The sequence below is a fragment of the Paramisgurnus dabryanus genome, chromosome 6 (genome assembly GCF_030506205.2).
Source record: "Paramisgurnus dabryanus chromosome 6, PD_genome_1.1, whole genome shotgun sequence".
Taxonomy (NCBI): domain Eukaryota; kingdom Metazoa; phylum Chordata; class Actinopteri; order Cypriniformes; family Cobitidae; genus Paramisgurnus; species Paramisgurnus dabryanus.
The window spans coordinates 27,341,881-27,365,952 of NC_133342.1; the positions used below are offsets into that span (position 1 = coordinate 27,341,881).

The window sequence follows — 24,072 nt, forward strand, 5'->3', positions numbered from 1 at the left end:
GGCCATTGAATTTTAAGAAAATAATGCACACCAAAGGTGGTAATGTGGCATGACGCGAAGCGGTTACACCATGGGTATGGATTTTTTTCAAATAATTCAAAGGACCGGAGTCCATTATTCTGCTTATACCACAGTTACCACCAACATTGCTCTGGTGCCTATTTTTAAGACATTTGACAAGTTGTGCTGAAAAATAATCAACACCCATGGAACATTTCTCAGCCAATCAGAATAAAGCATTCAACAGTGGTATAATCCCTTTGTAAAGTATATGTCAATTAAATATTGCAAAGTTTTTACTATGTTGCACTACAAAATATATTACTAAGGCACTGTGGCTCATTTATAGGGTCAAAATGATTCTTTTGAAAACACAGACCTCTTTATTTTATAGGGGTCAATCCTAAACAGTTCTGCCTCAAATATTTAGTTTTAGAGTTTCCAGATTATTTAACAATTTACAAACATGTTATGCAATTCTAGATCAGACCAAACTGGCAGTATGTGTTTATCAGTCTGCATCAGTTGTGAACATGACGAGTGACACAGATCAACCCAAATGTAATGGTTAATACATTTCCATTAAATAACCTGTTCAAGAAATTTTCAACAAAATGTAAAAAAAAAAATCTGAAAATTAGCAGTGATCAAAATGTAAAACTTTGGCTACTGGCAGTTATTAATCAGTTAGTGATACGATACAACACAGAAACTGCACAAGTTTAGGGCTAGGTTAGGGTCAGGGTTACCTCCTACTTTATTTAGATAATTATAATAAAAAAATCAATATGATTTGTTACAAAAAGCAAATGTTTAATTTTGAATTAAACTAGTAAAGTACACAAAATATTGCTTGTTGTTCTGGAATCAGGGATATACAGTTGAAATAGTATTTGCTCATGCATTGGTAATTCTATATCAAATGTGGTTCATTACAACAATTTGTTTGTTCCTGAGTGAAACACTAGAGAGAGAGAGAGAGAGAGAGAGAGAGAGAGAGAGAGAGAGAGAGAGAGAGAGAGAGAGAGAGAGTGTGTACCTGGTAATTATCAAATTACCAATTGTCCCCACAAAGATAGGAATACCAGTATTTTTGTGACCTTGTGGGAACATTTTGAGGTCCACTTGAGGAAACAAGCTTATAAATCAAAGAGAATAATATTTATTGAAAATCTGAAGTTGCAGAAAGTGTTCTGTGATGGTTAGGGGAAGGGAATAGAATATACAGTTTGTACAGTATAAATGCATTACGTCTATGGTATATCCCCACAAAACATGGAAACTATGTGTGTGTGTGTGTGTGTGTGTGTGTGTGTGTGTGTGTGTGTGTGTGTGTGTGTGTGTGTGTGTGTGTGTACTTGTTTTTATATCCCGATGTGGACTTGGACCTGTTTGCACACCAAACCCGTGGGGACCTCCTGAACGGTGGGGACCTGATTCAAGGTCCCCACCGGCACACCCATTGAAATGAATAGAAATGGCCACTTTAACATGTCTGGCAGTGTTTCCCTGAAAATTCCCTTAGGTTCTCATGGGGTCGGTTTCACAGAAACAATATTGTGTGTGTGTATAAACTGTGTATCAGAGTGCGCCCCCTGTGGTCAATACTGGAACAAGTGTGTGTGGTTTTTTTATTACAAAATCGTTTCAGACAGATTTAAAGAGACAGTAAAATTTTTTAACATTAAATCCAAAATGGTCAATGTTTATGATGATGTCTTTATTCATATTATTTATTTTTATGAATTATTCTTTACATATTATAATTTTTTTTTACACGTAATTGATTTCCTTAATCATTTATCTATTTTCTGCTATATGTTCTGATATGTTTAAATATATCCAAATGTAATATATTTGGTGTCTCTTCTGGGATCTTTATCATCTCTGATTTCAGACCTGGGTCAGTCTGTCTGTCTGTCTGCCAGTCTGTCTATGAACAAAGTAGACATTTAACACATTACTTAAAAATAATATAAAAAGTAATATAAACAAAAACTAATATGTTTAAGAAACCTAATTAGTAAAACAGATGGTTCCGTGGATTTTATATTTATTTCCTGGTTCTGGTCTCTTATATAGCCAACATAAAGTTTGTTAACAAACTTTTACCCTATCTAGTTTTCTTTCTAATTTTTTGAATTATTTTTCCCCATCCTATTGCTTTTATTTTATGAATAAAGACAACTTCTAAATGACAGTGACTTTTGAAATTGTCCAAGTTTATAAGTTGCTATAGACTATATGTTCAAATTGAAAATAGCCTAACCCAACATACAGTTGTGTGAAAAAGTAAATACATCCTATTAAATTCTATGGTGTTGTGTATCAGGGTGTAGTAAAAATAGTCTTTGGCCTAATTTATAATCATTGCATATGCACAAAACTTGCCCTGAAAGAGGTTTACACTTCTTCCTATTCAAAATGTGTGATTTATAAAAAACCTCTGACCCATGCATACTGACTTTTCCCTGGAGAGAAATTTAATGAAGTAAACAATGAGTTTAAACACTGTTTTTATGTCGATACACTTACTGCTAGATATTCGGTAGAACAGTATATTGTTCAGTTTGAATACAACCAATGATAATTTACTGTACAACCACAGCTGCACGGAGGTGTTGATGTCGTGTGAAGGCATCTTTACAACATTATGCCATTGTATTTGAAGAATACAACTTGAAAAATACTGTAAGAACTGCAGTAACAACATAAACAAATGACTTTTGTGGAACCAACGTAACTTCCAGTAAACTTCTACAAAGAATCAATAACATCAGTGACCTTTTAGAGTAGATTATTTCTGATAACAAGCAAAATACACAACAAATAGATTACCTCAGTTCATATAGCAGAGCTAAAGCGTATCAAAAACTACATTGAGCTAATGTTACTGTTTAAAATTAATGTATATAATGTCTCCTTTAGGAAATGTAACCATGGTTTTACTACACTTAAAAACAAAAGAAAATATATGGTTACTGTAGTTAAACCATAGCATAGTTTTGATTATAGTAATCAATACACCAAAAAAATCTTTACTACACGTAACCATAAATAAAAACATGGTTGATTACAGATTGGCTGCCAAAATGCTCTTCACATAGCGGTGATCAATGATAAGGGTCATCTCCCCTTATCTTTAGGAAACTAAAACATTTGTAATTTTCCATGAGGTAATTGTTCCAGAGTTCAGTTTAAACACTAGTCAGACCATTAAACAAACAGAGACCGGAAGTTATAAAAAAGGGTCTAAAGGGTTTATGATAAAAGAGACGCTCGCGTTTGCCAGATACTCGCTTAATATATAATCAAAGTTTACTGTCCCTGCTAAAAAACCAGCATACCAGCATATGTTGTGTTTTGGTGCTGGTTTGCTAGTGAACACCAGCTAAACCAGCATCAAACCAGCATCACTACCAGCATTAGCACCAGCTAAACCAGCATTAGCACCAGCATCCCATGCTGGTCATACCAGCATATGTTGTGTTTTGGTGCTGGTATGCTGTGACCACCAGCTAAACCAGCATAGACCAGCATAAATCCCTTGCTGGTCCATGCTGGTTTGATGCTGTTTTTTTCAGCAGGGGTTAAGTTAGTGTCTTGTGAGAATTGTGTGAACGTGAGCGTCTCGACGCATGTGCAGAAGGGACATATTTTGACAAGACGCATGATGCACATAGGTTCACATGACAAAACGAACACATATTTCGGAATGACAAGCAACACATGTAACACATTCTGAACACATATTTTGAATTTGCGCCCCTCGGAAGAGAAGCCACTGGTTTTTTGTCTTTGATGTTGTTAAACAAGGCAGGGCTCAACATAAAGGACTGCCCGGTGGCCCGGGGCAAGCATGAGAGGCGTTCGGGACAGTAAAAAGTATTGTCACTTGCCCGATCGAACCAGTGCTTCACCCTCAGTCACTAAAATATATTTTCATCAATGTATATTATTTAACATCTTTGAAGCAGACATCTACTTGGGTAAAACCCGACAAAAGAAACAATGCAATATTTTGCACAATTTGCTGTCAGTTTACAGGTAAAGCAGAAAAGTTGGGAGCCTTTTTTTCGTTGGAACGTGTCTGTTGTATATGTATATTAATTATTTTTGAATTATTCTTTTGAAATATGTGACACAGATTTTTTTATTGGGGCCAGTAAGAATTTTGGCAGGGCAAGTGAAAATCTGAACCACTGGCCCGACTGGGTGTCACATAAATAAGAATATGCAAGGAAACCCTGCTGAAAAATCCAGCATCAAACCAGCATGGACCAGCATGGGAATTAGTACCAAAACACAACATATGCTGTGTCTTGCTGGTATGACCAGCATGGAATGCTGATGCTAATGCTGGTTTGGTGCTGATTTAGCTGGTGCTAATGCTGGTAACGTCTTCTTAGCTGCTTAAAGATAGTTCAGCCAAAAATGAAAATTCTGTCATCATTTAATCACTCTCATGTTGTTATAAACCTGTATAAATGTGTTTGTTCTCATGAACACAAAGGAAGATATTATGAGGAATGTTTGTAATCAAACTGTTTGTGAGTCCAATCATTTCCATAGTATTATTTGTCCTACTATAGAAATGAACAAGGCTCACAAACAGTTTGATTACAAACATTCCTCATAAAATCTTCCTTTGTGTTCATGAGAACAAACACATTTATACAGGTTTATAACAACATGAGAGTGAGTAAATGATGACAGAATTTTCATTTTTGGCTGAACTATCCCTTTAAGTAATAATTTTCTGTATGACTGTATCAGTCTCTCACATTGTTTGGAGGTTTTGGTTCTTCTTTACAACATTGCAATGTCCAGTTCATTGAGGTTGGTGGAGCTTTTGTTTATGCACATGATTTCAGTCAGGATGAGGTCTGGACAATGACTGGACTGTTGCAACCACTTTATTATTTTCTTTTCCGACATTTTGTTGTAGATATGATTCTGTGCTTGTATCATTATCCTGTTGCATGACCCAGTTGTGGCTAAGCTTAAGCTGTCAAATGGATGTCCTCACATTGGACTCTAGGATGGTTTAATATAGACCATTTTCCAAGATGTAAACAACACTGGTCCAGAAACACTTCCTGTTTCAGTTTGTAACTGTTTTCTTTATTTCACATATAAAAAACATTTTAAAGATGATTTTTAACTTTTTTAATTCAGTTCTATATGTTCTGTTGGTTGTATTTTATCCCAACGTTTATGTAGTGTTAAAAAAACTGAAACAGAAAGTGCTTCTGACCCTGTGTTGTTTACATCTTGCAAAATGGTCATACCAGTGGTTCTTAACGTTATTCCTGGAAGCCCACTGCTCTGCACATTTTTTATGTCTCCCTTATTAAACACACCTGATTCAAATCATCAGCTAATTAGAAGAGATCTCCATGAACTGAACTGTCTGTCAAATAAAAGAGATATACAAAATGTGCAGAGCACATGGTCGACTCAATCACTGTGAGGTGCCCAGGTCATGTGCCTATAGACCCTTTTACTGTTTGTACACAATGATGACGTGGCAACGTATGCGCGCACATTTTGGCAACGGAAGTATGGCAAGAATCAGCACTGAAGCAACACAGACAGAGAAAGTTATTTTAAAACATTGACTTATCAACTTTTTTAACACAGCTACCTGATCCGTATACTATAGTGGAGTGGATAGAAGATGTTAGCAGATGGCCAAATATAAAGTGGCCAGATACATATATACGTAGCCTATATTAGTTATTATATTAGTGCAACCAAACGCAACAACCAGACATTTTGATGCTGGGAAACCATTTTGATAAACTTTCTGAGTTGCTAACACGTTAGAACCAATGGGGAACAATACCACTTTCGTCGCCAAAATGCACGCGCAGGCTATTTGATCACGTGAGCTGGAAAAGGGTTTATTGCCCTGCTGACAAAAACAGCATACCAGCAAGACCAGCATAGCCTATGTTGTGTTTTGGTGCTGGTTTGCTAGTGAACACCAGCTAAACCAGCATCCAACCAGCACCAGCATTAGCACCAGCTAAACCAGCATTAAACCAGCATTAGCACCAGCTAAACCAGCATTAGCATACCAGCATATGTTGTGTTTTGGTGCTGGTATGCTGGTGACCACCAGCTAAACCAGCATAGACCAGCATAATTCCCATGCTGGTCCATGCTGGTTTGATTCTGTTTTTTTCAGCAGGGTGAACAAGCATGTGTTGCATTTGTTGTGAGGTGTTTGTTCACATGCAGCTTTGCAAACGTTAGCCATGCTGTCAAGTTTTTTTCCAGTAGAGGATTTCCCCTGGCAATCCTTAATCACAGGCATTTGATTAGCAGAGCCTGAATACTACTGTCAGACTCTTAATTCATCTTTTAACAGTGTCATAACTTGTCTCATGTCTTTTTTCCCTTGGTTTATTTTTGTTAAATAAATAATGACATGGTGTGATATGTCAAGTGTTGTTATCCATCTGGTTTTCATTCTAAAACGCTTTACATGGCTTAATGTAGGCTTAAATGCCTGCATAGGCATGTCTGTATAGTATGCTTTATTAACAAGGTGTAGGCTAGACTATACTGAATCTTTAAATGCCAGTCTTAATGCATTAATTGGCACATTAAGTGTGTTAAGCACAATGCATCATATTAGGCCTGATCTGTTTGTCAATATAGAAGGCTGCTTTATTAATAATGTTACAGATTAGTCTTTCAATATCATGGTCTTGATGCATTAAGCATTTTCTTTATTTTAAGAGTAGTTCACATTCAAATAGCCTGCAAAAATACATCATCCCTGCAGCACTCTATGCCCATTTCAGTTTTAAAATAAAGTATTATCATGGTTTGAGAGTAATGTGTGGGAGAAACAATTAGACAAAAGATAACTTTAAATTGACTTTTTTACATTAATCTGTTCATTTTTAATTTTGATTTATAAAGATGCAAAATGTAATTAAATCTAAAAAATAAGTCAATATTTCATTTTTTTTTTTCAAAACCTCTGATAATATCAGAAGGGCTTATAAGCCTAATGGAAATTTCCTGAACTGTGTGTTCACCTGACATATCAAGTCCCCATCACAACCACCCCACCCCCTGCGATAGCCAATAGGGGATGACAACAGCACCCCTCCCCCATTCACTCTCATGCAGTCACGCAGGTGCGACCTCCATTTTAGTTTAATTTTGATCAGAACTTGGAAAGACGAAACATCTCCCCGGAATATTTCTTTTTGATGGGAGCATCATGGACAAAAAAAGGTAAGAAATGTTATCGAAACCATGGTAAATTTTATAGTAGTAATATGATGAGGTAGATCAATTAAACAGATTAAATTAAAGCTTTAGGTAATTAGCAATTAGCAAGCGTGTTGGCAAGCGTGCTCATTATAATGATAGATAGAATGATAGTTTAACGAATGTAAATCGTCTTCACATAAATATGAAATTGATTTATGTTAACTCTTAATTATATGCTTGTTTTAAATCAATAACCGAACGTCACGTGTGTTCTGATTGTCAACATTAGGCTTGTTCGACTTCATGCGGCGCTGCAAGAACCGACAGCCGGATGACGTCAAAGTACCGCGAGAACGATTTGAGAAATCATACGAAGTGTAATTTCGTCTCGCTCTCGTGGCACTTTAACGTCATCCGCCTGTCAGTTCTAGCGGCACCGTAGGAAGTCGAACAAGCCTATTATGTCATAGCGCATGGAAAATAATCATAAATATTTCAAGTGTTGTGTGAGTCTATTGTTCATAATTGAAAACTTTAAACTAGAGATGGTTATTTTAGTTAAAAACTTCTTGATGTGGACTAATGTTAATTCGTCTGCGTCACCGTTTTTACACTGTTTACCATATAGACTACGTTACAAACGTTTATAATATTAGCAAAAATACATTGTTTAAAATGTCTAAGTGTATCGCTTCAGTAAATGGTCTCTGTTGAGATATTCAGATGTTATAGGATCATAAATACAGTATTTTGAGACAGAATTGCGGATAACAACATGCTAAATAACAGGACTTCTCACCTTTGTTTTGATATTCCTGCTGAAAATAATAGCCAGCAGTTATGTGCCAAAGTAGAAAATAATAATAATAATAACATTGTGATGCATGCAGTGCAGTTTAGTGGCAAAAATATGTTATGTTTATGGTTGGTCACGGTTGGTCTGTGCATACATGTAAACAAGAGTTTTGTAGTTGTAACTGTATTGTACATAACTGTACATGTGTAAAGATGTTGATTTTATTTTAAACAGCCCAAATAAAGTCAACAAAAGGATCAGCAGGTTTGAACGTCGCATCACAAGACTGAGAAAGCATCATGGTGAATGTGCCAGGAGACAATCAGCTAGAGAAAAGGTGATTTTTTTTCATGCATGCAAATTGAAGTAGCCTTAATCGTTGCATGTTTTGTTTATGTAAAACATTTAGTTTTTATGATTATGTGAACATATGTACAAAACCTACATATTTGCCAAGACAGAAAATTAAAGTGCCCATATTATGACTGCTTTTCCACAAGTTAAATAGGTGTATGAGTTCCATAAAGCATGTTTCAAAAGTTGTTTGCTTGTAATAGCTTGTAGGAAAAGATTGTTACCCATCTCTAGTAGCCTCTGTTTCAGTGCATTTCAGATTGTGCCGTTTTGAGGTGGTCATTACATATTTATGAGCTGCTGCTCCTTTGATCACGGCCCACTACTAAGGTCATGTGTGCGTGCTCAGTGATATTGTGAGCAGTACAATACTGTGTTATTATTTTTATATATTAATATTAACGGTTTATGTTGCCAACAGACAAATCAAGCAAAAAAGTATCACTAAAAAGTACATTACAGGAGAAGAAACTCATGACACATAATGATTCCAGAGTAAATTATGATGTATCAGTCTCAACAATACACTCGTTTTCCCTGGACAATGCTAACATATTCCCGTTATAAAACATTTTCAAACGCATTATTTTTGCAAATGACAGAAATTTAGACCCGGCGGGGGATATATACTGCTTGTGGACCGCGTGCTAATTGCTAGAAGCTAGCGGGAGGTCCGGACCGTAAAGAAGAGACTTGGGGGTACGTTAGCCTCGTCAGAAAAGCCAGGTCAGTAAGGCCCGGTCACGGTTAGTTTGGCAAAACACTTTTAGTTTGGCAAAGCACTATTAGTAAACGGAATTTGACGAAACGGCTAGTTACGTCACTTCGGAGCTGAGTTTGAACTTGTGCAATCTGAGACTCAAGGCAGAGGACATTCAGAAACCTGTATCTCACTCAAAACAGCATGGATGGATTTTTTTCCAAGTTTGTATGTGTGTGGAAGCACCAGAGACACAAAATAACACCCCAAAACCCAGAAAAAGTGAGTTTTTCATAATATGGGCACTTTAAATATTCATATAAAATCAAATATTGCATCCCCTATTTACTTTTTAAAGCAAGTGAGGCTGCAAAGTAAAGTGAAAGAAAATTTTTTTTTTGACTGCAGTTATAAATTAAATGAACTTATTTCAGGCAATGGAAACATCAAGTGTTGGCACCATCATGCCTCACCAGGACCCAGATGACCAGGTCCCATCTCCCCTCCAGCAGGACATACTTGACTTAAAGTTGATGTGTAGAAAACGATCCTTGGTAAATTTGTGTGTTTTAAAAATACAAAGGTAATAGGTGTGTTTAAAAAGGCAATAATTTATGACACTTTCTGTCAATCTGATCAGCTGGATTCAAAGGGAAATATGGACAGTTCAATACCTTCAGATGTTACCAAGCCGTTTGGCAAAAAGTCACTGTCTACAAAGAAATCTGCGGTGAGTATTTGTCATAATGTCGCCAGAGACAACATAGCCGACATGCACCATAAAACACACATCAATTTGGTTTGGCTTTATGAGGATATTAACATCTGGTCAATTCATGCGTTTTCTCTGGTTGGATAGCTATCCAATCATAAAAAGACTGGGAGCCCGTTTCAGAAAGGTGGTGAAAACTAAGTATTTTAACCCTGAAATGAGGGAAACTCTTTGAGTTTTCCATTTCAAAACGGGAGGTTTGTTAAACCAGAGACAGCGGGGTAAGCCTGTTTCAGAAGAAGTAACTTGTACTCAGAGTTTCTTGTGGTCTCCTTCCCCAATTTAGCAGTAGGGGAGTTTGTATATCTTGTTAGTTTACTCAGTGTACTTAAAACTGTGCCCAATTAATGTACTGTTAATTTTTTGTTGTTTTTAATTTACAATGAAATTGCCAGTGCAAGTCATTTTAATATATTTTATATATTTAGTACAAAAAAGTCAACCTCAAAATTAAAACATTAAATAGCAATGACTTGTATAGCCAATTTCATGTACTTCGGTGCAAAGACTGTGTATGTCTAAAGGCCAATTTATACTTTTGCGTTAGGTGCGCGTTATAGGTACGCCGTAACATACGCATAGACGCGAACCCTGTCGCCGTAGTTTTCGCAGAACCTGACGTGCACCTCCTCAAAAATGTAACTACACGTCGAAACGACGCGGACCGCAAGATCTGTGATTGGTCGGCGTGAATGCATTGTGTTTCCTCCTACGCATTTCGGTGGTGTAACTGCAGAGCAACACAAACGCAGAAGTATAAATGCTCATGACGGCGTTGCTTACGTGCGTAGCGTCTGGCGTACCCTACGGCGTAACCCCGACGCAAAAGTATAAATTGGCTTTAAGATGTCATGTCCTTGAGGATCATGTAGATGATAATGTTGCATTCATTTGTAGGAGATACATTTGGGAGAGGATTTTGAGGCCCGAGTGGATTTTGTCTCATCCACGTGTATTTATTTGTGCAGGATTTTATTTTTCTTTGTAGTCATTTTACATATATAAATATCCTTACGTGACTAATATCAGCTTTTGTGGCTCTTACATCTGAACAGTTGCCTTTAGGTTTCTACATTTTAAACAAACTCGATATTAAACCAAGAATTAAAACTTTTGCTGCTCTGTAAAGCGCAATCTATTTATTAGGAGTAATAAATAGTGTTTTTGCGTTTTTTAGTAGAAGATCAGATTGTTATCCATTTTGCCAAGACGCATTTATGAGGCCAAATGTAAATGGAAGAGTTTGAACAAATCAGATAGCTATCCGATCAGAGAAAACTAGGGATGCTCCGATCGATCGGCCGCCGATCGTTATCGGCCAATAATGGCATTAAATGACTCGATCGGTGCTTGCTAAATCTGCCGATCTCATAAACCGATCTTTCTGTTTACTTTTGTCATCAAAAGGATCCTGAATGCGGCTGCAATTAAAGACATTTTTTACGTAGCGCGAGCATTTTTACAACCCTTTGCTCATATTTTCAGTACTTTTAGGAGACAAAAATCCTGATCGGAGCATCCCTAGAGAAAACTCATGAAGTGACTAGGTGTGAAAAGTCCCTTTGACAGTAGCATGCGATTCAGTAAGCTCAATCACTTTAAGTTTAATTTATATATATATATATATATTATATATAAAAAAACATTGCTTGATATGTGCTAAATTTTAAACATTAGCTTTGTTACGTTGGTGTTGTTAATTTCTACACTGCTCTTATCCAGTATTTGCTAGGTGAAAACTTAGTCAGAGATGGAACATTGCTGGATAAAAATACATTTGATTATATTTATCTCTTTGTCCAGGACACAGACAGTGATGCAGATACAGAAATCCTAGAGTTGCCCAGTTCTTCTGTATCACCAGGAGCCTGTGATGTCCCAGACCTAAAGAGGACTGACAGTGTATTTGTAAGTTTCCCACACTCGTGTGTGCTGATCATTTTATCTTAAGTCTACATTTAGTCTACAGTATCTGTTGTATTCAGAGCTGCAACTATTGATTAGTCAAAAAGTCTAATACATTTTTATATATAATTCCTCAACAAATAATAAATGTAACACATTTATTATGTAATGTGCAGTAGTATTGGTCAGTCAAGTAGAAGTCACCGGTATCACTGCACAGCACGCAACAACTTTGTTTTATCAAGATAGTTCGACAAAAGAAGTGTGTCTTTGGATGTAAGGAGAAGAAAATATTATTTAGTTTTCCCTTTGTTGAGACAACAGTGGATGCAAACACATCGAGATTTACGTTGCTTAAAATAGCGGATAAACAAACAACGATTAGATAGAGACGTCCTGCTGCCATTGTTGCTGCTGTTGTTCCTGTTGATCAATTACTGAATCGGTATCCGATTCTGGATCAAATAAGTAAGGCTGCATCTGACTGTAAGCCATGGTTATTTAAAAAATAGTTTTTAAGTTTGTTTCCATCGACGTCACAGTGTAAGATTAGTTTCCAAATGCTGCGCATACTCGTAACTCTTTAGCTCCGCCCACCATACGCCTTCAAGTGTTCGTAAATGCTTTTCTAGTGAGTAAACTGATCTGCTTGTGCGCAATGTTAAAGAGGAACTCCTTCCCATTTTCCTTCCAGACGAGCTTTGTGTTTATAACTATAGGGCTCTATTTTAACTATCTAAACACATGGTCTAAAGGGCATGGCACAAGTGCACTTAAGGCGTGTCGGAATCCACTTTTGCTAGTTTAACAATGGGAAAAAATGGTTATACGCCTGGCACACAGTCTAAAAGGATTGTTCCTATTCCCTTAATGAGTAATGGGTGTGTTTTGGGCGTAATGTTCAATAAACCAATGAGAGTCTCATCTCCCATTCCCTTAACCTCTCGACGCGCACTAGCTCGGGGGCGGGATGATGTCAGTTTTTTTTAACGCTGCTAAAAATATCTATATAGCCTACTGTCTACAAACATTAATAATATTAACATAACTATACATCGTTTAAAAGGTCTACGGGTTTAGCATCAGTGTATGGTCTCTGTTTTGAGATACAGATGCTCTAGCATCGTAAATGTAGTATTTTGTGACAGAAATCCAGATGACAACATGCAAAATATAAACGGGACTTCTTACCTTTGTGTTGGTATAACGATCGCGAATTGAATCCAGTCTGTTTCAGATGTGTGAATTACTCTTTAAAACCATCTTATAGACTACATCCAATTACCATTTTTGTCCACAAATGCGTATAATTCGTGAAATATAGATTTATTGTCTATTGTTTACATCAGATTTCGCATGAACGTCTTGTAATAGAATATAATATCCAATCTGAGGACTATTTACATCGTAACACTGTATATAAGCTTACACTCGCGTTTAAACCTGCGTTCAAACTTTGTTTTACAAAGTAGGTGGGAGTATAATACATAATATCCAAACAGCGCTGTCAAATATTGTGATGTCATCTGACTCGCTTGTTCCTCCAATGACTTCATGGAAAATATTGATAGACAGTATGTGTAGCCAATTAGATAACGAATCCAAAGATCTTTGTGTGACCTTTTATTTCCTGGTGTGGAAACTGCATTTTATATGCTAACATAAGGATAAGTAATAAGAACGAACGTGTATGCATGTAAACAAAAGACTTCTATGTTTGGGCTGACTGGCACTTAGAAAAGGCACTATTCTTCCGAAAACCCTTGCAAGAATGACCTCAAACATGAAACATCTTTACAACTTTAGACTTGTGGCTATGGCATCATTGCATTTCTAGGTTTCACACACATATTTATCATTAAAGGGATACTCCATCTTTTTGTCTTATTAAACTATGTTATTACCTTATCTAAGAAGAGTTGATACATCCCTCTATCATCTTAGTGCGTGCACTTAATTGCTGTTGCGTGCGGTGACACTTTGATAGCACTTAGCTTAGCCCAGTTCATTCCATTCACTGGTACCAAACAGAGATGAAGTTAGAAATGACCAAACACATCAACGTTTTCCCTATTTAAAACGAGTAGTTATACAACCTAGTATGGTGGCACAAAATAAAACCTTGTGCTTTTTTAAGCGGGTTAAAAAGGATAACTATAACGTATGGCGGAATAGCTTTTTTGGGAGTACTTCGACTTGGCGCAGTAAAAAGTCACGCCTGAAAAATTTGCTCCCCTTCTCCCTTTCATAAGGAGAGCGAGAGTTTTACTGCGCCAAGTCGAAGCACTAGAAGGTTGTATAACTACTCGTTTTAAATAGGGAAAACGTTGATGTGTTTGTCATTTCTAACTTCATCTCTGTTTGGTACCATTGAATGAACTGAGCTAAGCTAAGTGTTACCAAAGTGTCGCCGTGCGCCACAGCAAAAGAAAATCCGTGTTTTCGTCTCGTTTATGAATATTACTAACCCACTCGTTAAATAACAAAGTCAATATTGCGCCATTGACTTTAGACCAGGTTTTAGTTGGTCAATGGTGTAGCCTATTTTAGTTTTATCAAAATAACAATGCACCAACAATGTGCCTGAACACACCTCGTTTTCAGACCAGCACATCCATGGGCGCAAGAGATTTCTATTGTTCTATTTAAACACTGTGGCGCTGGACGTGAAAATGATAACTTTGTCTGAAACCAGCAAAAAACACTAGCATTGCATTGTATGGGGCCCTAGGTTTGTAAAAAAATGAAGGTACAAACTGTTTTATTGTAAATTTTATAGGCTGCTTTTATTTGAATTATATAAATAAACTCTGAACTCACAATGGACTCTACATACAGAGATCCAGTTTAATTATTTTAAACTTAAACTATGTTATTTATTTACAGCTTACCAAGAAATCATTAGGGATCAGTTCCACTTCAGATGACTCAATTAGCAGCATTGACAACAGTGAAGACGAGTATGTGCCTGAATCAGAGAGCAGTTGTGAAGAATCTGAAGACAGCCTTCCACAGCCTTTGTCCAGTCCCTCATCTACCAATGTGCCATTAGGTGACAATGTTGATTCTTCCTCATCTTCCATGAATGCAGACAAGGAATGTTCCCCACTTGAAGTTAAGGAGACAATGACTCATTCAGATAATGACTGCAGTAGTGAGGTTTCTGTAATGAAACTGAAAAAGACTGCATATGGCCAAAGAATGTACAACAAAAAGCATTATTGCTTTTATTGTTACAAACCATTCTGCAAAATGGCAAGACACTTGGCCCAAGTTCATAAAAATGAGGTCGATGTAGCAAAAGCTCTTTCTTATCCAAAGGGGTCTAAAGAAAGGAAGATTAATTTGGATCTTTTGAGGAATAAAGGGAACCGTGTACACAACACAAATGTTCTAAAAGCTGGCAAAGGAGTGTTGGTGCCACGTCAACAATCCACTGCTAAATACGTGAATTTTAAGGACTACTTGCACTGTTTGAATTGCCAAGGGCTGTTCAGGCGAAAAGCACTTTGGAGGCATATGTCAAGGTGTAACCTAGCCAAGAAGTGCCAGGTCACAAAACCAGGTAGATCCAGAGTTCAAGCACTCTGTGCTTATGCAGAGCCTGTTCCTGAAGGAGTAACAAAAAAATTATGGAAACTGATCAGTGACATGAAGCAAGATGAAGTAACGCACGTGGTTAAAAGTGATGCATGCATCATCAAGTTTGGAGAACACTTGTGCAACAAAATGGGGAACGACAAAACCAAGCATGAATACATCAGAACTAAAATGCGTGAGGCTGGAAGGCTGTTGGTATCTGCTAGAAAAGTTGGAAAACTGCAGAGTATTAAAGACTTTTTCATACCCAAAAACTTCTATGATGTTATTAAGGCCGTTAAAGATACAGCGGGATACCGAGAAGAAGATGAGGTCTTTGCAATTCCGTCTTTGGCGTTAAAACTGGGGCACAACCTAAAAAAAATGGCAGATATTGCAGAATGTGAAGCAATGATTGCAGGAGATGAAAACATTGTCCAAAAGGTAAAAATGTTTAAGAAAATGTATACCACAAAATGGAATGAATTGGTGTCAGCCTCAGCCTTGAAGACACTTAATGAAGCAAAATGGAACACTCCAGAGCTTCTTCCTTTTACTGAGGATGTTAAGAAAATGCACATCCATCTCAGCAAGCAAACTAAACTGTACCAAGAAAAGCTAAAACTTGAGAAAAGTCAAAAGAACTGGTCAAATCTTGCTCAAGTGACTCTGTGTGATGTAATGGTGTTTAATCGCAGGAGAGCAGGAGAAGTTTCGAAAATGAAGTTGAATTCATATCTTCTCCGAAACACATCTGTTTTGCATTCTGATGTCGCGGTTGCTTTATCTAAAGTTGAGCAGAAGCTCTGTCAGCATTTCCAACGTGTTGAAATTAGAGGCAAGCGAGACAGAAAGGTGCCAATACTCCTGACCCCAAGTATGCTGGACTCCATGGAGCTACTTGTAAAGAATCGTCAAGCATGTGGTGTACATGATGAAAATCTTTTTTTTTTCGCAAAACCCATGACTGAGACATCATACTACAAAGGCACGGATTGCATCAGGAAGGTTGCCTACCAGTGTGGAGCTGAACGTCCAAAGACTCTAAAAACCACAAAGCTGTGGAAACACATTGCAACACTTTCTACAGTGCTTAATCTGAGAGATACTGATATGGACCAATTGGCAGATTTTATGGGACATGATATAAGAGTTCATAGAAACTTTTACCGACTGCCTGAAGGGACGTTACAACTAGCAAAGATCAGCAAGGTGCTGATGGCCCTTGAACAGGGAAGGGTATCAGAATTCAAGGGGAAAAACCTTGATGAAATTAACCTTGATCCTAATGGTAATAACACATATGTACAAGAGCAAAATTTCTGTATTGTTCAGTAACATCTCTTTTGTGCAACTTTATACGGTGCATTAAAACAAATGTTTTTGTATAATTTTTTGCAGAGAAAGTGAATGTAGAGACTGATGTTTCTGAAACTGATGTTTCTGAAACTGAGGATGAAGAAAGTGAGGGTGAGATGCCACAGCCAAAAAAACGACGTCGGTCCTCTTCAACATCTATAGGTATGGTCCTCTGTGATTTTATGTAAATTCCTGCATTAACAAGTAACCTATTATGTGTTTGCTTTGGTTGGGTTTAAGAATAAAGATTTAGATTTTGCTCTTGTATTATAAAAATCTCTGTGGCTGTCCCTGATATGCTCATTTGACCTAAAACAGGTTTGCAGCCGTTACAAAGCAGGTAAGGAACTTGATCTCATTCTCACTCAAGCTGTGCCCCTAGAATGCCTAATGGTCACTGATGGTTACGCCTCTGAACATGGTTTCATTCAGTTCATTGTGTGCCTCCTGGAACAGTCCTCTGTTCCTTCACTACTGGTTTTTCTACTGCAACCTGCCTTCCACCCACTTTTCACTGGTCACCTCCACTCTACCTATTGAACATTTTCCTCACTAAAGGTTAATGATGCCACACAATCTCTCTGCCCTACACTAAGCTTATGTCTGGACAGGCTGTGTCCTCTCTCCACCAAACCTGCTCCCTCAAACCAACCTCACCCATGAATGAATAATATAATCTTAAAGTTGCATACTGATCTTGGAGCTGCAGAGAGAACATGTCAGAAAACTTAAACCCTTCACTCCTACCTTGCTTCTCATCCAGCATTAGTGCTGAAAAAATGGCTTTCTACAATGATGTACCAAAACCACTGACCTCTCAGTTGATCTGTTTGCTTCTTTCTTGACTGAAAAAAGTGGCACCCATTAGTAAGCAGTTCTTAAAGCTACTCTGGGACAACTTTTCTTCCCCATCAACTGCGTATCACTTTGATCATTCGCTCATTGACTTGGCCATACTACTGCTTGTCTGCTGGACCCCATTCTTACTACCCATCACCTAAGCCATAACATTTATCATTGTATCAGCAATCACACTTCTATATTTCAATAGCTTTTGGAACATTTCCTACCGTGTTCAAACTGGCTTTGGTAACTCCCCTGCTCGGAAAAAACCCAGTCCCTTTCCCTTAGTCCTGCTGAAGTTGAGAAATATCATCTAGTTTCACTATTCCCATTTCCCATTATCTGAGGCTATCAAAAGATTGGTTTTCAAACAGGTCTATGAATTCCTCTCTCAGAATGGTGACCTGAATTCAAATCTGTTGCAAGAAACCTGGGTGTCATGACTGACTGACCAGTTGTCCTTCTCTGACCACGTCAATATACCAGCCAACTCAGGCCACAGCCATTGGAACTTCCCATGGTTATCTCTCTGCTTGACTACGACAGTGCCCTTGCTTTGGTCTTTCTTAGTAGGCCATTGTTAGATTTTACTTTAGGGATGTTCCGATACTATTTTTCTCTTCCAGATATGTGGGCTCAGGGCATCGACCGATACAGAGTACTGATCCGATACCTAGGTGTGCATATCAGTATAATATACAGCTATACGTACTACTAGCCCTGTATGAATTGATATAATTAATTTATGGTGTGCTTTAGACTTATTCCTGTATAAAACATGAACAAATACATACAGTGAACTTTTATTACAGTATTTTTATTATCTGAAAGACATTAATATTATTTATTTTTCCTGAGAGAAAACAAGCCACAAATCTAACACTGTAAACTGAAAGGTTATTTTAGTTTTAGAATATAACTGTATAAAACAGTGCAACAAATAAGCAATAAAAAAATTATATGAATAATATAACACAATAATCTTCAATAAATTCAATAAATAACCTTAACAACTAATACTTTGTTCTTTTCTCAAAATTCTTTTCAAATAAAAAATATTCCCCTTCAATAGAAAAATGTATCCCACCTTTACTATCTGAGCATATTTACAGTTCAAACCTTCTCAGTGAACTATGAGGCAAAATAATAGTTAATTAATCGTAATCTATGTCAATGTTAAATTAACCGAGGTTTTGATTTTAGGTCAAATCGTCCATCCCTAAATGGTCTTGGCTAGTACAACCTGTATTTAATTGTTTACTTTTTACAATAGTCAAAATCTTTTTTGTGTCCTTCAGCGGAATCTTCAGTTGGCACCAAGTCTTTGAGGGAAATGCCACAGCAAGAGAAGCAATGTCAGTCCCCTTCAACATCTACAGGTAAAGTCAAACCTGTGCTCTGGAAATGAACTTGCCTGAAATCATCATTATTGAAGCTTTTGGTTACAGTACGGCTTAATTTTAAAGTGTTTGTTTTCTCTTTCAGAAGAAAATTCATTTGCCCGCAAGTCGGCAAAGGAGAGAGCGACGACTTCAAACTCAGGTAAACAGTCAGGACTGCACTGCACTGCTAATTGCTGACTTGCCTAATTAAAGTTAATGCCCCTATTATTGTATTTGAAAGGCTCCTAATTTTGTTTTAGAGGTTTACATGCATCCAAAGTCAAAAAACACTTTTCTCATGCATTGTATATCACCACATTGTTCAATATTTTTCAAAGGACTCTGTAAATGAAGATGGCCTAGTCTGTTGTGATTGGTTATCCACACAAATGAGAACTAAAAATTTAATCTCATAGGCCTCAATAGCAGGGCTTTGAACCAGAATTTTTTCCCAATTGGTTAGTTCCGAACACAAACAGTATTTTAACGTTTCCGGTTTTCGGTTCAACCCTAAAGTTGGCGTTCCTGAACCGGTTAGAACAAAAAAATTAAGTTCCCGAACCGGTTAATAACGTTCCATGTCAGCTGTGGGACTAAATAAGTAGGCTGATCATTAAGGACATTTAATTTAAATTATTAGTCTACATAATTTTCCTTAAGTCTCTATCTTGTCATCAAACATTAAAAAAGGCTACATTATGTAAGCGGCATAACTGTAATTCTGACATGCCTACATTCGTTGAGTGCACTTAAACACGCACACACACAGAGATGGAGGACGAATGCCAAATGTCGCTTTGGGAAGAAGATGGAGCATAAACAGTCGCTCCACATGAAGTGAAAATTAAGTTGTTTTTCAGTGCTATATTCGCCACTTATTTTAATGGACTACACGCAGTGGTTCCCAATCCTGGTCCTCGAGGCCCCCCTGCCAGAAAGTTTTAGATGTTTCCTTATTTAACATACCTGATTTAACTCATCAGCTCGTTAGGGAGACATGTTTACCATTTTTTAAGGAGGTTGATAAGTTGAATCAGGTGTTTTAAATAAGGAGACATCTAAAACTTTCTGTGCCTCGAGGACCAGGATTGGGAAACACTGGACTACAGTATGAGATACAGTAGAGCAACTCCCTCTCAAGTTTATACATCAAGAGATCTGATCTTTGAAGGGCATAGGCAAATCATCAACTTTCACCCTATTTAAATTTGTGTATTAATCCGCGAATCACATGCAAGCTGAACTGTGGGTCGTGATCTGTATGGAATGGATCCGTTACACCACTAATTAGTTTTAAAACAAACATCTTGAGAGACTTGGTAGCCTACAATATTTACCTCTTATGATTGAGCATTAGAGACTTGGGCTTGATTATGCTACTTTAGTGTTTCCCACAGGATTTTTAGAGACTGTGGTGGTGATGACGTCACACGCCGATTAGCATATATGTGGCGTCATTGCGTCGTGTTTTACCATGTGATCTGTCACATTATATTGCATTTAACACAACTGGATGCTATTTTTACAGATTATTTGTTCTGTTGTCTATGAAATAGTGACTTAACACAACCTAGTAACGTCCCACGACCCAGTAACTACTTGTTTAATCAAATCAGCTCTTTAACTGCTGCTAAAAACGCGCAAAATCATCATACATTTACATTGAGGCTGTACTGATGTTGCTCTTCTCATCGGTGTTGTTGCGTTTTGAGCGCTTTTTTATTTTAAATACGATTGGTAGTTTTATTGTATGCAAATACAGAAATATGAGAGAATACACGGTTGCTGTTACTACAGAACACGTGCATATGCATCATAGGTAGGAAGAGATCTTGGACACAGACTCACACCAGAATGGGTATGTGTGGTAATGCTAACCTTTTGTTAAGTCACTCATGATGAACTCGATCAGCCATCTTCTCTGTCAGTAATATCTGTGAACGTTGAAGTTTATGCAAAAAAGAAAGTACACGCGGGAGGAACGCGGAGTTAAAATACTTTTCACTGTTATGTGAGAGAGGCGCGCTGCATGCAACAGGGGAGGAGCGTGTGCTGCTGAGGCGCTGAACACAACGAGAGAGAAACACTGTACTTGCTGGTGGCAAGCTTCTCAATTCTCTGAGTCGGCAACGACCGGAAGTGAACTTCCACAAGTCATTACACAGAAATCTTGTCAAAGAACGGAAAAAATTACGTTATTAACCGGTTACCACTATTTTCAATAAACGTTTCTGTTCCGGAACATATATATTTTTAAAGTTTCTGGTTTCGTTTCTGTTCCTTGCAATACATTAAAAGTTTCTGGTTTTCGTTTTCGTTCTGTGAACCGGTTCAAAGCCTTGCTCAATAGTAACGTCTGGTACTCCCCTACTTGGTATTGACTGCCGATGTCCTAGTGTACATTACCCCTGTACTGTACTCTACATTCAGTTTTTTTAAAGTAAAGCAAAAGATTGTCTTTCTTATAAGTTGAGGTAAAATTATTATCTTTCTTGAAAGTTGATGTAAAATTATTTTCATTTTTAGGTTTGTCAAAATGCCCCAAAAGAAAGTGGACAGAAGAGGAGGTGAAGGCAGTTGAAAACAAACTTTTAGACTGCATCACATCTGGCAGGTTACCAGGGATAAGACAGTGTGAAGACTGCATCAGGTCAGCGCCGGAATTGCTTAAAAACAGAACCTGGAAATCAGTGAAGTTTTATGTCAAGAACCGAATAACAGCATTCAGGAGAGAGTGTGAGAAAAGAAAGAAAATGTAATGTCTCAGGTCAGATTATTCCTTTTTTTTTCAGGGAAATCAAGCACTTTTAAGTTCTAAGAAAAGTTTTTGTACTTGCATTCGTACAATTAGTTCTGTGTTTGCACTTATATTCGTGCGATGAGATCTGTGTTTGCACTTGCATTCGTACGATGAGATATCTGTGATTGCACTTTTATTCGTACGTTGAGTTTTCTAAGAGAAGTTTTTGTACTTGTATTCGTACGATGAGATTTCTAAATTTTTGCACTTTTATTTGTACGATGAGTTTTCTAAGAGAAGTTTTTGCACACTTATTCGTACGATGAGATATCTGTGTTTGCACTTTTATTCGTACGTTGAGTTTTCTAAGAAAAGTTTTTGTACTTGTATTCGTACGATGAGATTTCTAAGAGAAGTTTTTGCACACTTATTCGTATGATGAGATATCTGTGTTTGCACTTTTATTCGTACGTTGAGTTTTCTAAGAAAAGTTTTTGTACTTGTATTCGTACGATGAGATTTCTAAGAGAAGTTTTTGCACACTTATTCGTACGATGAGATATCTGTGTTTGGACTTATATTCATACGATGAGATCTATGTTTGCACTTGTATTCGTACGATGAGATTTCTAAGTTTTTGCAGTTTTCTAAGAGAAGTTTTTGTACTTCGAAATCTCATCGTACGAATACAAGTACAAGAACTTTTCTTAAAAAACTCAACGTATAAAGAAAAGTTTTTGTACTTGCATTCGTACAATTAGTTCTGTGTTTGCACTTATATTCGTGCGATGAGATCTGTGTTTGCACTTGCATTCGTACAATGAGATATCTGTGATTGCACTTTTATTCGTACGTTGAGTTTTCTAAGAGAAGTTTTTGTACTTGTATTCGTATGATGAGATTTCTACATTTTTGCACTTTTATTTGTACGATGAGATTTCTAAGAGAAGTTTTTGCACACTTATTCGTACGATGAGATATCTGTGTTTGGACTTGTATTCGTACGTTGAGTTTTCTAAGAGAAGTTTTTGTACTTGTATTCGTACGATGAGATTTCTAAGAGAAGATTTTGCACACTTATTCGTATGATGAGATATCTGTGTTTGGACTTATATTCATACGATGAGATCTATGTTTGCACTTGTATTCGTACGATGAGATTTCTAAGTTTTTGCAGTTTTCTAAGAGAAGTTTTTGTACTTCAAAATCTCATCGTACGAATACAAGTACAAGAACTTTTCTTAGAAAACTCATCGTACAAATAAAAGTCCAAAAATGTAGAAATCTCATTGTACGAATAATTTTTTTTTGCACTTTTATTTGTACAATGTGTTTTCTAAGAGAAGTTTTTGTACTTGTATAAGTACAATTAGTTCTGTGTTTGCACTTATATTTGTGCAATGAGATCTTTGTTTGCACTTGTATTCGTACGATGAGATATCTGTGTTTGCACTTGTATTCGTACAGTGAGACATCTGTGTTTGCACTTGTATTCTTACGATGAGATATCTAAGTGTGATAAATAAAAGAAGTACTTTTTTTCCAAATGACAATTTATTTGAATGCAATTTATTTTATTTGAAATTTAATCTATTTGCAATACATTTGTGATAAGTGGTAGCTAGGGTTTCCAACTTCACAAAGAAAAAATATGGGACAATTGTGTATAATATACTTAAATACTTGAAATGTAGATTTAACATGGACGGCTTTTGGTACTTGACACTTTGTTGTGTTTTCTTACATGGCTAGATGTTGGACTCATGAAAAAGAAGCACCTTATTTGTATCTGTAAAACAATTTTTTCAAAGATAAATAAACATTAACATCTTTACAGAATAAAACCACAAAATAACAGCATCATGCAAAGCATTCAAAGCACCAAAATCTAAAGAAATGTTTAATGTTAATTTATCTTTGAAAAAACTGTTGCCAGTAAATAACAATCTTTTAAATCTACAGCAAGTTACTGGCAAACAGCTGCATAACTCAGCAAATGTTACAGTGTTAGCAGGGAGCACCTGTTGACCTGTATCAGGATACTGATTTAAGAAGCTTGAGGTGAGGTCCCCATTGTTAACCTTTTTAACACACACAGTGACGTCATTCATTTGCATATCAAAACATTACATCATAGGTCCCCTGGAGGGAATTCTACCTGACTGGGTCCCCAGCAGTTTGTTAAATGTCAGGTCAGCCTTCTGGGGGTCAGGCTCAAATTTACAAGTGATGGCTGTTATAACGACTGTAAATGTAGTGTGGACCAGTTTCTACCTTGTCTGTAGACCCCTCAGAAAGGGTGGTTCCCACCAGGCAGCATTATGTCATGTGTCCCCACCCAGTAGTAAAAGCAAGTATGTGTGTGTGTGTGTGTGTGTGTGTGCGTGTAAATATTTATTTTACCAA

At 37.0% G+C, this 24,072-nt stretch overlaps 3 protein-coding genes across 3 annotated transcripts in view; all 3 read left to right on the plus strand.

Annotated features, from left to right (window-relative positions):
* The window catches only part of cdh12a (cadherin 12a), a 77,653-nt gene that overhangs the window by 18,214 nt on the left and 35,367 nt on the right, over positions 1-24,072 (plus strand). The gene's annotated exons all lie outside the window — the stretch shown is intronic.
* On the plus strand, positions 5,162-16,454 carry LOC135766664 (uncharacterized). The gene is made up of 7 exons (XM_065276013.2): positions 5,162-7,257; positions 8,267-8,369; positions 9,521-9,640; positions 9,727-9,816; positions 11,662-11,766; positions 14,650-16,403; positions 16,448-16,454. The coding sequence occupies exons 1-7, from the start codon at positions 7,244-7,246 to the stop codon at positions 16,452-16,454; spliced, it is 2,193 nt and encodes a 730-aa protein (XP_065132085.1). The 5' UTR covers positions 5,162-7,243.
* Positions 16,415-24,039, plus strand: LOC135766909 (uncharacterized). The gene is made up of 5 exons (XM_065276412.2): positions 16,415-16,633; positions 16,744-16,863; positions 18,843-18,923; positions 19,030-19,086; positions 21,453-24,039. Exons 1-5 carry the CDS (start codon positions 16,456-16,458, stop codon positions 21,683-21,685), a joined length of 669 nt encoding a protein of 222 aa, XP_065132484.1. The 5' UTR covers positions 16,415-16,455; the 3' UTR covers positions 21,686-24,039.

Bases quoted from the DNA above. Each gene is read 5' to 3' on its own strand.
- LOC135766664 (XM_065276013.2), top strand. The intron at 8,370-9,520 runs GTGATTTTTTTT...AACTTATTTCAG, and splicing joins GACAATCAGCTAGAGAAAAG to GCAATGGAAACATCAAGTGT. The intron at 9,641-9,726 runs GTAAATTTGTGT...CAATCTGATCAG, and splicing joins TGTGTAGAAAACGATCCTTG to CTGGATTCAAAGGGAAATAT.
- LOC135766909 (XM_065276412.2), top strand. From the start codon at position 16,456: ATGGACCAATTGGCAGATTTTATGGGACATGATATAAGAGTTCATAGA. The intron at 16,634-16,743 runs GTAATAACACAT...AATTTTTTGCAG, and splicing joins AATTAACCTTGATCCTAATG to AGAAAGTGAATGTAGAGACT. The intron at 19,087-21,452 runs GTAAACAGTCAG...TTTCATTTTTAG, and splicing joins AGCGACGACTTCAAACTCAG to GTTTGTCAAAATGCCCCAAA.